This window comes from Meleagris gallopavo, chromosome 4 (genome assembly GCF_000146605.3).
Source record: "Meleagris gallopavo isolate NT-WF06-2002-E0010 breed Aviagen turkey brand Nicholas breeding stock chromosome 4, Turkey_5.1, whole genome shotgun sequence".
Classification (NCBI taxonomy): domain Eukaryota; kingdom Metazoa; phylum Chordata; class Aves; order Galliformes; family Phasianidae; genus Meleagris; species Meleagris gallopavo.
The window spans coordinates 60,509,540-60,522,258 of record NC_015014.2 but is presented as its reverse complement, the minus strand read 5'-3'; the positions used below and the strand labels follow the sequence as shown (position 1 = coordinate 60,522,258).

The following is a 12,719-nucleotide window of genomic DNA, read 5'->3' as shown; positions in this document are numbered from 1 at the left end:
CCACGACAAAAACTCCCAGAAGTGTTTTAAATACACAGGTCTGAATGAAAAATTAGTTACATGATTTTTATTATTTTTGCCACTAGGTGTGCATACCTGCTTTGTGTGTAAAGAGAGAAAGGCAGATCTGAAGCGCTGTGTTGTATCCCACTGTGGAAAATTCTACCATGAAGCCTGTGTGAAAAAATTCCACCTTACCGTGTTTGAGAACAGGGGTTTTCGATGTCCTCTGCACAGCTGCCTCAGTTGTCATGTTAGTAACCCCTCCCATCCACGAATTTCAAAAGGTAGTTTCATTTTTACATGTTTATGACTGCTAAATAAGTCTGTGTATGGTATATTAAGGTAAGGAATCTGCTCATGTGGTAGTTCCTCACCGTATTACAGGCATACAGGTACTACTGATTGATTCAAGTATTGCAGCAAGACTTGCTGAATGTGAACATACTGTTAGGAGTGAGTTCTTTACTCAGAGAGTGGTGATGCCCTGGCACAGGCTGCCCACAGAGCTGTGGGTGCCCCATCCCTGGAGGCACTGAAGGCCGGGTTGGATGGGCCCTGGGCAGCCTGAGTTGGTGGGGGGCACCCAGCCCGCAGCAAGGGGTTGGGACTGGGTGGCCTTTAAGGTCCCTTCCACCCCAAAGCATGCTATGATTTTGTATGATTCTGTGCATATTTTTAGCCTTGGGAATCATTTGTAAACACAACTGCGTGAGATTGAGAAAAGATTGTCTGCTCTGTTCATAGCTGAAGCCTTTGTATTTAAATGTGGTAGTGCTTTAAGCTCAGTATAATGTTCTCTAAAAATCCTCGTTAATTCAACGTTGTCACTGAAAGCAAAAATGCGAACCTTGCAAACATAATTGAAACATTTCTTGTGTTAATCAGCTATTTCCAGCAGTAATACTATTTGTGAAGATCAAATACTGAACGGGTTTTGTTCAAAAATAAATATGGCAGTGTTCTGCTTTGCTAGGAAAGATGATGCGCTGTGTTCGCTGTCCTGTTGCATACCATGCTGGAGACGTGTGCATTGCTGCGGGATGTGCAGTCATCGCTTCCAACAGCATTGTTTGTACGAATCATTTCACTGCCATGAAAGGAAAAAGTCATCACGCGCATGTCAATGTGAGCTGGTGCTTTGTGTGTTCCAAAGGTAAACTGATGCAAAGCTCTTACGTAGGTGCAGCATCGAAATGTTTTATTCTTCAATTTAAATTTTATTTTACTAATCTCTTTACAGAAAGCTATTAGAAATGTGGCGTGCTAAGTTCATCTCTCTTAGGTATTGAAATACCTTCAAGTTGGCTTGTGCTGCTTTTAGTTTTTGAGCGTCCTTTCTTTGCAGATATAATTTAATAAAGAATATTTTCACTCAGACCTTGTCCAGCAACCAGAAACCTGATTTAATTCTTTACCAGAGATGCATAATGATAAATCCTTCTTTGTTCTTTCCCCTGTGTTCAATGTACTGAAGCTTTTTGTGTTTCCTTATTGCTCATACGTAATATTAAAACATAAATATTTTAAGAGTTGCTTTTACTTTAGAAACAGACAGCAAATTGAACCCATATTAGTGTCTGGAGTGCCACTAATTAAGGGCGTTTTGCTTTATGCCGAGTAATAAATTTATTTTGTATTGAGAAGCACAAAATGCATCGTGCTGATTAAACCCTGGCAATGAGAATTTACCTGATTGTTAACAAATTAACATGCAGCATAGCAGCTTACTAAGCAGCAGCTAACTTTCTGGTGGTAATTCATGGAACAAACAATCTCATCCCTACCTCTTCTCTAGAGGGAAAAAAAAAAAAAGAGAAAGAGAAATTTAATTAGACTTAATTTTTGTTGTTAATATGTTACATATGGTGAATTACTAATATATATTAAGCTATGTTAAATATATTGTAGTCATTAAAGTAAAAAAAACTAATTTTCCTGTGGTGCATTATTCTGGCTTTTATATCATTAGCTTGCTTTTTAATTTGTATGTATTTACTAACTGGAGTCTGCCAGGCATTCAAATCAGTTAAGACCATTTGGTTTCTGTGCACAGCTAGATGATGTGTGTTTGTTGCAAGCTGGCATGTTTTAACTATTTTTTTCTGGCAGACCCTACCACAAACCTCACTGCTTTGAATCTGGTTGGAATGCAAATCTTTCTTTTTTGTCTTGATGTTTTTCAATCTTTTTTTTCTCTTGGAAGGAGGAAGCTTGCTGTGCTGCGAGTCATGTCCTGCAGCATTTCACCCGGACTGTTTAAACATCGAAATGCCAGATGGGAGCTGGTACTGCAATGACTGCAGGGCAGGGAAGAAACTCCATTTCCAGGATATTATTTGGGTTAAACTGGGAAATTACAGGTCTGATGAAAATTTTGTTTTTTTTTACAGTGATATTGGCACGTTTTAATTAAGGATCATACAGTTGGCTTTTCTGTGCCTTGCCACACGCAGATTTCCCTTGTCTCTAAACTGGGAACCACATCTCCCTTAGAGCTTTGTCTGTGCTTAACACCTCTGTTCCAAGACTTGAAAGCTTTGCTGTTGCTCTCTGCCACAGCAGTGCCCATACAAGTCTCCTTGCAGACTTCTCTGCTTTTGCCATATTGGCCTTCTGCCCCTTGTTTCAGAGTTCTTTTCAAATAATTGAGTGTATATAACTTGTAATAGCCTGAATTACTGTCTTCCTTGGCTAGGAGATAAGTCACTCAGGCTGTTAGTTTTACACTTACATTGAGATTTGAGTGTGATAGAGATGGGTGGGGTTTATCCTAGAAAGCATTACTAGCTATTATACGCTGTCACTTGATCTTTAACAAATACAGAGATTGCAGACTTTGTTAAAGATGTTATTTTTGCTCATCAGATGCAAGGATATTTATGTGTATCTTGCAAGCAGGCAAAAGTCCCACAGATCTGAGTGTCAGGCTTTCCTTTTCTACCCAATCTTCTTCCTGTGCCTACTGAGCTGGAGTGTGGGGAGGAACATATCTCCTTCAGGGTGTTTTGTTTGTGTTTTATTTTGAGGCGCTTTGTTTTTTTTTTTCATCCTATATTTGGAAATAATAATCAATAACTGCTTTTCAAGGTGATTTCGTTAAGCTTACATAAATTTTGTACTTTTCTGTTTGTATTTCTGTGCTAGATGGTGGCCTGCAGAAGTTTGCCATCCGAAAAATGTCCCCCCAAATATCCAGAAAATGAAGCATGAAATTGGAGAATTTCCTGTGTTTTTCTTTGGTTCTAAGGATTACTTTTGGACGCATCAAGCACGGGTGTTCCCTTATATGGAGGGAGACAGAGGGAGTAGATACCGGGGGATTAAAGGAATTGGAAAAGTCTTCAAAAATGGTACATAGTTAGAAGTAAAGGAAGAATTATATACGTGCTCATATACGTGTAAAAGACTAGCATCTAACTGAAATTCTTTCTGATGACTTCGGCTTTTGGGGAAGCAAAGCTTGAATAGAACTGGGAAGCAGAGTAGAACTGATAAATTTGTTAAGAGTGTTAACACTCTAGAAGCATTATTTGCAAGAAAATTAATGGTTTAGCTAGGAAGTAGAAATGCTTCTTTAAACAGGTCAGCTTGAGGAGAGTCATTTTCTTTCTAGTGTTTTTGTTGATACAACAGTCCTTTCTTTTTTTTTTAAGCTTTGCAAGAAGCTGAAGCTCGATTTCGAGAAATAAAGCTACAGCGAGAAGCCAAAGAAACCCAAGAAAGTGAACGTAAACCTCCACCATACAAGCATATTAAGGTAAAGTGTGAGGACATGACACTGGATACTCAGAGATCTAGGGAATCACGGAGGAGGAAGAGCTGAATAGATGGGGAGCAAAGGTTGTAATGTTGTGTTGGTAACCGTACTTCACCTTTAGAGTCACGTAATTAGGAAATTTCATTACTGTTGGAACATCTAGTATTGCAAAACCAACTTATTAACAACTGTAATAATTCTTACCATAAATACAAATGTTTTAAAGTGATGTTTGAACTATTTTAATGTATTATTCAGGTGAATAAACCTTGTGGTAAAGTGCAGATATATACTGCTGACATTTCTGAGATTCCCAAGTGCAACTGCAAACCCACAGATGAAAACCCTTGTGGCTTTGATTCTGAGTGCCTCAATCGGATGTTGATGTATGAATGTCATCCACAAGTTTGTCCAGCAGGAGAACGATGTCAAAACCAGTGCTTTACAAAACGTGAATACCCTGAGACAGAGATCATCAAAACAGATGGGAAAGGGTGGGGTTTGGTTGCAAAGAGGGACATTAAAAAGGTATGAATCATTCTTGCCTTGCAAAGAATTGTTAACTTGTGATGTTGTTTGTGGGATTGGTATATACTTCACTAGTGATATTCGGTATCTTTCAGGGAGAGTTTGTGAATGAGTATGTTGGTGAACTCATTGATGAAGAAGAATGTATGGCAAGAATCAAATATGCACATGAAAATGACATTACTCACTTCTATATGCTTACTATTGATAAGGTAGAGTATTTAAAAAATTATTCCCTGTTTTTAATTGTAACAATACTTTGATTTTTCTCCTCTTCCTTCTTTTGATCACCCTGGTAGGTCACTCAGCTGTCTGTGATGCTCTGCTGTTTCAAATATTACTAAGTTTGTATTTCTGTGCCTGCTTCCTCCATTCTCAGTGTATAATGTATCTATCTCATTGGCTCAAAATAGGTAATGTAATATCACATATATTAAAATCCATACATTTTATGCTTTGCTGCTTGAAATCAACTACAGCAGAACTATTTATCTCAAGAGGAAATGTGAACTTTTGGGAAATACTGCAATTGAAAGAATTACTGTTAACGATACTTTTACTAAAATTTCAAGTAAAACAAAATAGATTGTGTGAAGTGTGGAACATAATTTTAAGGCTGCATCCTATATTGGGCATTTGAACTTACGTTTTTAACTATCTACCCCTTCCTTTGCTTACAGTAAAAATAAGCTCACGGCTTTTGTAGCCACTTTCTCCTGAGTGTACCATCTTCATTAGTACAGTTAGCACAGCACAAATTGATTCTGGCCAGTGCAGCAAATTAATTCAGCATCTGCAGTTTTCTCTGCAGCTCTCTGAGTGTTTTGTTCTTGAGAGGAAGAAATGGGAAACCAGTAGACCAGGGCAGACTTATTATAAACACATGCTTTTTACATTGCTTTAGTCTCCAGACAGCTATTTAGAGAAAAAAAGTATCCCCAAGGAAAGAAGAGTTGGATGCCAGTCCTGCATATTTTTGCAGTCCTAATCACTTTTCCCCAAGACTGTGCTGCTCTGTATTTCTACTGCTACTGGTTTTTGTTAGCTCTGTAACCTAGGAGTTATTGCACAGGCATTATTGCCTAAGAAAGATGAAACCATGTTTGTCTTAATGCTTGAGTTTCTCACTCCTCTACTATACTGGCATACATCATCAGCTTGTTAAATAGGCTGATTTGGGGAGAGAAAGCTGGTAAGAAACTGATAATCTCTGTAAGTAATCATTCAGTGACTTGATGAATAACATAAAGCATAGTACTTGTAAATGCATAACAGCTTTTTGAATGCAAAGCAAAAGGTAAATGAATTGAGTCTTGAGGCTTTTTGGAAGGACCACCAGAGTGCTCACAAGAACACATATCCTGCCATGTGGCTGAGATGGGTTCTGGGACAATGTGAGCTAGATCAAGAGTATTGCTTTGGGAGTGTCTCATTTCAGTCCCCCTGGGACACTACAGTTTTCAATACAACACGTAACATCTATTTACTTTGGCTTTTCTGGGTAGCCAAACTATGTCTGTTTTGAAAGTAAAAACATTCATTCTGTTGCTGATTTGATCTCCAGGACCGTATTATTGATGCTGGCCCCAAAGGGAACTATTCTCGTTTTATGAATCACAGCTGCCAACCAAATTGTGAAACTCTGAAATGGACGGTAAATGGAGATACTCGTGTTGGCCTGTTTGCTGTGTGTGATATTCCTGCAGGTATTCCAGTTTATGTTGGCTTTATTTTAATTCACTAAACTAAACATTGTATGTGGTTATATTAAATCATGGGAGCTCATGGTTTAACTGATTAGTAAAAGTAATTTTGTAAAGAACTCAGCACATGGAAGAGATGCTTTTGGTCTTCCTTTTAATGTATTGCTTCTTAACAGTGAATCCTGTAGCTGTTTTTTATTGCTTACTTCTAAGGTTTCATCAAAGAGCCCTTAGTATCCATGCACTCGTTTTGTGTTGTCTGTCAAAAGTGTAGAGCAGTTTTTGTTTCAGAGATCTCAAACAGTATTTCTGCATCTTTTCTTCCACTGAAGATAAACTTAAGTGAATCTTAAAAGGATGTTTGAAAATATGTATATTCTGGTATGTGTACATAAATACACACACACGTGTACATATAGCAACAGATGAAGTTGTATTGCACATATCTACAGTTATATATAGATATATAGGTATGTGGCCTATGTGGTCAGTGGTTGTGATCAGTAAAAAAGGGAAAAAAAACTTACAAGAATAGATGAGCAAGCAAGTACAAAACCAGAAGACAGATAATAAAACCTTCACTTGTTGTAATAATTTTGATAGACTTCATTATCTCGTCCTTCGTAATAAAACAGTACATCTTATCTCACTCAGGGACAGAGCTGACTTTCAATTACAACCTTGACTGTCTGGGCAATGAAAAAACAGTCTGCAAATGTGGTGCCCCAAACTGCAGTGGATTTCTTGGGGACAGACCAAAGGCAAGTAATATGTCACAAGAATTTGACAATGTCTTGTCTAACTATTAACCTCGTTTTTTCCTTTTGAGGTATGCGTAGGTGAACCAGTTTTATGTTGTGGTAAAAATTATTTATGTCAGGTCCTGAATGGGAAACATGGCTAGGTACTGGCACTAACTGGAATACCTTTCAGTTGGTCCCAGTCCCGTTGGAAGTATGTAGGAGCTAGACACCAGAACAAACTGACCCAAGGTACTCAAGTGCTGCACTAGACTGAATTCAGGGAGAGATGGTAGCACGAAACTGAATGTTATTGAGTAAATCCTATCCTGCACTGGCTACAGCCAGTGAAGTTATTCTGACTTCTCAGCTTGTATTTCCGCTGTTTAAAATCAAGAATGTGTGCTAAGTTCATTAAAGATCTTTCAATTGAAGTTTAACTAAATAATAAAAAATGGGAGTTTTAAAAAATAAACATAATGGGGGGGAAATTGTGTCACAATTCATGTGCGATTTAGGTCACGTGAATTTAAAACCTGTCATCCAGACCTGGTGAAGGAGTGCAAGGGAAGGCACAAGTATGTTCCCAAGTGAAAAAAAATTCTCAGCTGTGGATATAAAAACCTTCTTGTTCACACTGCTCAGCATCAGGTGCTTTAGAGGGTGGGCTTAAAATCTCCAGAATTTACATTGCTGTTTTTCCTTAAGGGAGAGGCTTAAGCAGGGTTTCATATAAGCTTGTGATCAGTTTATGCAGACAGCCATGAAGAAATGAAATGTTATAGTTCCATTCAGTGGGTGTCTCTGCTTTGGTGGATAGAATAGTATAAAATGTAAGCAGAAAATGTCAGATTAAAATAAGGATACGGTTTGGTGTATTCTTACTAGCACTTTGGACACAGTTATAGTTCCTGAAATTCTTCTGTCCCTTACAGAAGAGAAGTGGATGCTGGTCTGCACCAAGTCAAATTTTTGTCTGTATGCATTGTCTACCAGAAATGCCAACAGTTTTGCTTATTTGTGTAAAATTTTTCTTTTGCAAAACTGACATTTACAGATTTGCAACTTAATCTTTTAGAATTCTTCCACTAATGCCTCAGAAGAAAAAGGCAAAAAGACCAAAAAGAGAACACGGAGGCGTAGAACGAAAAATGAAGGGAAGAAAGAATCTGAAGATGATTGTTTTCGTTGTGGTGATGGAGGCCAGCTGGTGTTGTGTGACAGGAAATCTTGTACTAAAGCCTATCATCTCTCCTGTCTTGGTTTGGTGAAACGTCCTTTTGGTGAGTCACCTTGCCTAACTTGACTAACTAACTCATTTATTGCACAGAAACCTCACAGTTATCTCTTTGAAAATATTCTTTTTGTATAGTGAGAACTGCACTTGTGCACAGTGTATAGAACTATAGAATCACCAAGGTTGGAAAAGACCTCCAAGATGAACCAGTTCAACTGTCCACCTGTGACCATTATTTCCCACTAAACCACGTCCCTCAGTACAACATCTAAAAGCTTCTTCAATACCTCCAGGAACAGTGACTTTATCACCTCCCTGGGCAGCCCATTCCAGCACTTCATCACCCTCTTGGACTATTTCCTGACACCCAACCTGAATCTCTCCTGGTGCAAATTGAGGCCATTCCCTCTAATCCTATTGCTAGTTACATGGGAGAAGGGGCCAACTCCCATCTTACCACAGCCTCCCTTCAAATAGTTGTAGAGAGTGATAAGGTCACCCCTGATCCTCACCCCTGATCCTCCTCTTCTCCACACTAAACAATCCCAGCTCCTTCAGCCGCTCCTCATAAGACTTGTGCTCCAGACCCCTCACAGCTTCGTTGCCATTCTCTGGACACGCTCCAGGGTCTCAGTGTCTTTCTTGTAGGCCCAAATGTGTTTCTTGGGCCCAAAACTGAAGACAGTACTCAAGGTGCGGCCTCACCAGAGCTGACTACAGGGGGACTATCACTTCCCTGCTCCTACTGGCAACATCGTTTCTGATACAAGCCAAGATGCTATTGGCCTTCTTGAGTATTCTGCCAGCCTGCAAGTTCTGTAAAATGCTACTGAATAAAACCTGAATAATTTCTTTTACTTGAATTCACTACTGTATTTAAATGAAAGGATGTCAAGTCTGCTACTTAATAATGTCAGATGAGCTTCAGAAGTATGATGTAGCATTTTGATTTTTGATTGGCCGTACTATTTGCTGTCTCATCTTGTTTTCTGAAGGACATTGTAATTTGTTCAGATGTTAAAAGGCAAAACTTTTTAAAAGACAATGACATTTTTTACTCCCTACTAATTTGTTCTTTGTTTTTGGTCATAGGGAAGTGGGAGTGTCCTTGGCACCACTGTGATGTTTGTGGCAAACCTTCTGTTTCATTCTGCCACTTCTGCCCAAATTCTTTTTGCAAGGAACACCAAGATGGGACAGTACTAAATTCTACATTGAATGGACAGTTATGCTGCTCTGAACATGTTCTCGGGGTGGATTCTGTTGAAACTCAGAAGACTGAGAAACCCCGCAAAAAACTGAACAAGTTGAAGCCTAAGAGAAAGGAGAGGAACAGATGGATGAGAACCGAATGCAAATAGTCATGGACTGCAGTTACTACTGCCAACACTATCTTGTAGATAAGTTGTGAATATTACCAGGGAAGGACACAGTTTTACATATATTCTGTAAAGGTTACGGGGGGGGGAAGGGAAGGGAGGGATATTTTGTTTTGTTTTGTTTTTGTTTTGTTTTATAAATCCACTGAGCCAACCACAGCAGTCTTCTGCTGCTTCTGCACTGATAACGAACTGCATAGTTCAGAAAATTTCAGGACAAACCAAACTTATTACTCAGCATTACAGTTACACTTGAATTGTTACGAATGTATAAGGTTCCCTCCAATCTTCTTTCAGGTTGGAGGTAGGTTAATATCAAAGCAGGTAGGCGTAAACATAGATTTTGAGATAGTATTTGTCAATCAACAGATGTTTAAAATAGTATATCCTTGAAAGAAGATACTAGATCTTGAGTCCTTTTAAGTGAGAAATGGCTTGGTCTGTGGTCCCAATGAGATTTGCTTGCCTTATGTGTTTTTGAGCAAGTGCTTGAATGCCATTCATGATCCAGGTGCATATCCACACACACAACAATTTGTTTGTGCTCTTATAAAATAACTCTCCAACGATTCTTAAAACATATTTTTCAGTATCTTCCCACTAAGATTTTTATGGTACGTGGTGGGAAAGGCATTCCCTGTACCAGAGATGGGAAATCTTGCACTGTAAGAGACTTTTTTCTATACTATTTTTTCCTATATTTCATTCCAGCAAAATAGAATTGATTTGGTCTTGCAGAACTGTACAGGTCTGGATTTAAAGGGATATCGTTTTGCAATCTAGGCCCAGTGCCCTAGGATTTTTTTTGTTTGTTTTAAGAAGAATAAATAATACCAAGCCTATTGTTTGAAGAAAAAATGATTCTTTGCTCAATGCCAAACAATGCAGAGGCAGACATTTCTTCGGAATTCTTGGATTCCAGGCATTGCAACTTTATGGCAATGCAAAAAATGCCCAACGAGGAACAAAAAAGAAAACCATGGATGAGACAATGGAACAGAAGGTGAAGCTTGACTGGCTGCCCAAGTGCTAAATCTAATTTATCCAAACAACTAATTAAAAGTGAAGGCAATTTTTGAAAAAAAAAGCATATGAGGAACAGTTTTAACACAAAGTTAACCTGACTCCATTCCTTTTTGTACAATTTATGTAGAACTGGCTACTTGACTTGTCAGACTGCTCAAAATCATTCTTGAGTTTTTTTAGGAGCTGTGCTCTTGACTAGCTGATGACCACTGTGTTGTGTCAGCAAAGCTGTTTTGAGTTCTTTGCTCCCATGCGATTCCTACTCTTGCAGTGAGATAAAGACACAAGATTTAGTTTTAATGGAAATAATATAGAACTAGGAAAAAATGGTAGAGAAAAAACCTGTTTCTTCCCAGTGCATGTCATTGGTGTGTGACTGATTAGGCAGTGTTTTGACTTGTGCCATGTTATCCAGCCTATGTAAACAGAATGTGTGCCTTCATTGAAGAATTTGTGCATGTTCTAGCTTAGTTTGCCTTTGATAGTGCAGAAACTCTGTGTAGCCATTTTGAAATTGAAGCCTTGCTATATCATAAAATGTAAGTTTCTTTCCAAACGTTTTTCTTCAGAATTTGATTACAGATTTAGATTTTGGAATTACTGAAATCCCCACTTGTTCCCAACACTTGAAACTTTGGTGTTATTAGGAGTTATTAACTGAAACAGATTTTAAATGTAGCCTTGTCCTTGTCCTGAACTCACTGATTTATATTTTGTAAGCAAACAGATGTGTTTTTTTCTTTTAATCCATTCTATAAACACTGTTGTAAAGTGTTGGGTTTTCTTCCCCAAAATAATCATATAATAATAATTATGGATAAAACAGCTCAGTTCAAAATGGGGGGAAAGTGTTTCATGTTTGTGTCTTTAAACTGGTACGCCAAGCCTTGCACTCAAGGAAACAATGAAGATTTCTTAGTTGAGTTGGAGGGAAATTTACCCTCTTCTATAGATATTTGTTATACCAGGACTGAAGCATAGGCCTGTGCCTAAAATGAAAACCAAAAAAATGTGTTATGTACATTTCTATCGCGTCTTCAGGAAAGTGAGATCAGGTAGTAAAATAGAAAGATTATCCTCATCACTTTGAAACAAAATGAAGGAATTTTATGTCATTGGGACCATTATTTGTTTGAATACTATACCATGTAAGGAAGACTTTATAAGAATACCTTTAAATAAGTTATTATAAAATCTTACCTTTACATTCCACTGTTTTTATAATTTGTTAAATCTGTAGTTGTTTCATTGTTTTTTCTCTTCGTACATAGACTCTGGCACCCTGGAACAATTATTCCCAATGTCCTAATAGGCAGATTCCCCCTCTTAGAAGCCACCAGCTCCAATAGTTACTGATTGTCACTGTTGCAGAAACACCATCGGTTTTCAGATCGGTCGTGGAGCCTACAGCCCCCTGCCTTCCTCCTAGGTGGGGCCACAAACACATTTAGTAAGGCAGGATGCAGGACGGCCACCCCTTTTGTATCTGTCTGTGGGTAAATAAAGACTTCAGTGTTCAAAGAAATTCTTCTCAGAGCTCTTTTCATGATGTAAATTGACACAAACAGACCTTAGCAAGTGGCTTTTGACTTTCTGCTTCCTTCTACCTCTTCTCTGCTCTTTGCTACTAAGCTGCTTGGTCAATGGAAGCTTGCATCACAGACAAAAAGGCTGCAAACTAGACGTTTGCTTTTGAATTGACAGGGAATCGTTTCTTATGCTGATTTTGGAGATTGATCCTTAAAAGAAGTGTGGACCGTGTGCTTCCTTATACCTGTACTGACCTCATGAGCTTCACCTCAGTCATCAGAACTGACCTGGTAGAAATTTTGCTTCCAATTCAGAAAAAGTGGTTTTTTAATGAAGACTTCTCTACCTTACTCTATGGCACTAGGAAAAGAGATTGAAGTATTGTTTTAAAAAGACAACAACTTAAAGTTTTTTCCAAATTCCTTCCACTTTCAAATACAAAGGAAAACAACCTTGGAAAAATTGAGCTTTCTCATGATGCAACTCAATACTTAGCATCAACAACTTAAAGATTTTCTGTTATAAATTCAACAAAATAGTATCTAAGTATGGCATGTTATGTGACATTAAATTATGTACTTAGTGTCTTGCCCATAGTAGCAGTAGTATGTATTTCCTTCTCCAGCAAACTCATCAAAGCTGGTACATGATAGGTAAATTCAGAATTTGTCGTTCCTTTATCACTGAGCAAGCCTAGAAACCATTTTCAGTTGAATATGTTAGAAGAATTTGCTTATGATCTAGGAAGAATAATCAATTTAAAATGTCTGTTTTGTTCCATAGCTTTATGTTTACGGTCAGTTTTTAGAGGCTTCT

The 12,719-nt window shown here is 38.1% G+C and overlaps 1 protein-coding gene and 1 non-coding gene across 2 annotated transcripts; both read left to right on the top strand.

Moving 5' to 3' along the window:
• The first annotated feature begins 40 nt into the window (after nt 1-40).
• LOC100543303 (histone-lysine N-methyltransferase NSD2) lies at nt 41-11,898 on the top strand. Its single transcript, XM_010710504.3, has 11 exons — nt 41-287; nt 977-1,156; nt 2,207-2,363; nt 3,148-3,353; nt 3,657-3,760; nt 4,019-4,288; nt 4,384-4,500; nt 5,853-5,994; nt 6,646-6,752; nt 7,810-8,014; nt 9,061-11,898. Exons 2-11 carry the CDS (start codon nt 982-984, stop codon nt 9,327-9,329), a joined length of 1,752 nt encoding a protein of 583 aa, XP_010708806.3. The 5' UTR covers nt 41-287; nt 977-981; the 3' UTR covers nt 9,330-11,898.
• On the top strand, nt 5,629-5,759 carry LOC116216633. The gene has a single exon (XR_004159775.1).
• Nucleotides 11,899-12,719: the final 821 nt, after the last annotated feature.

Excerpts from the sequence above, each read along its gene's own strand:
- LOC100543303 (XM_010710504.3), top strand. The coding sequence starts at position 982 with ATGATGCGCTGTGTTCGCTGTCCTGTTGCATACCATGCTGGAGACGTG. Across the intron at positions 4,501-5,852 it reads ATATGCTTACTATTGATAAG|GACCGTATTATTGATGCTGG; the intron begins GTAGAGTATTTA and ends TTTGATCTCCAG. Across the intron at positions 6,753-7,809 it reads TTCTTGGGGACAGACCAAAG|AATTCTTCCACTAATGCCTC; the intron begins GCAAGTAATATG and ends TTAATCTTTTAG.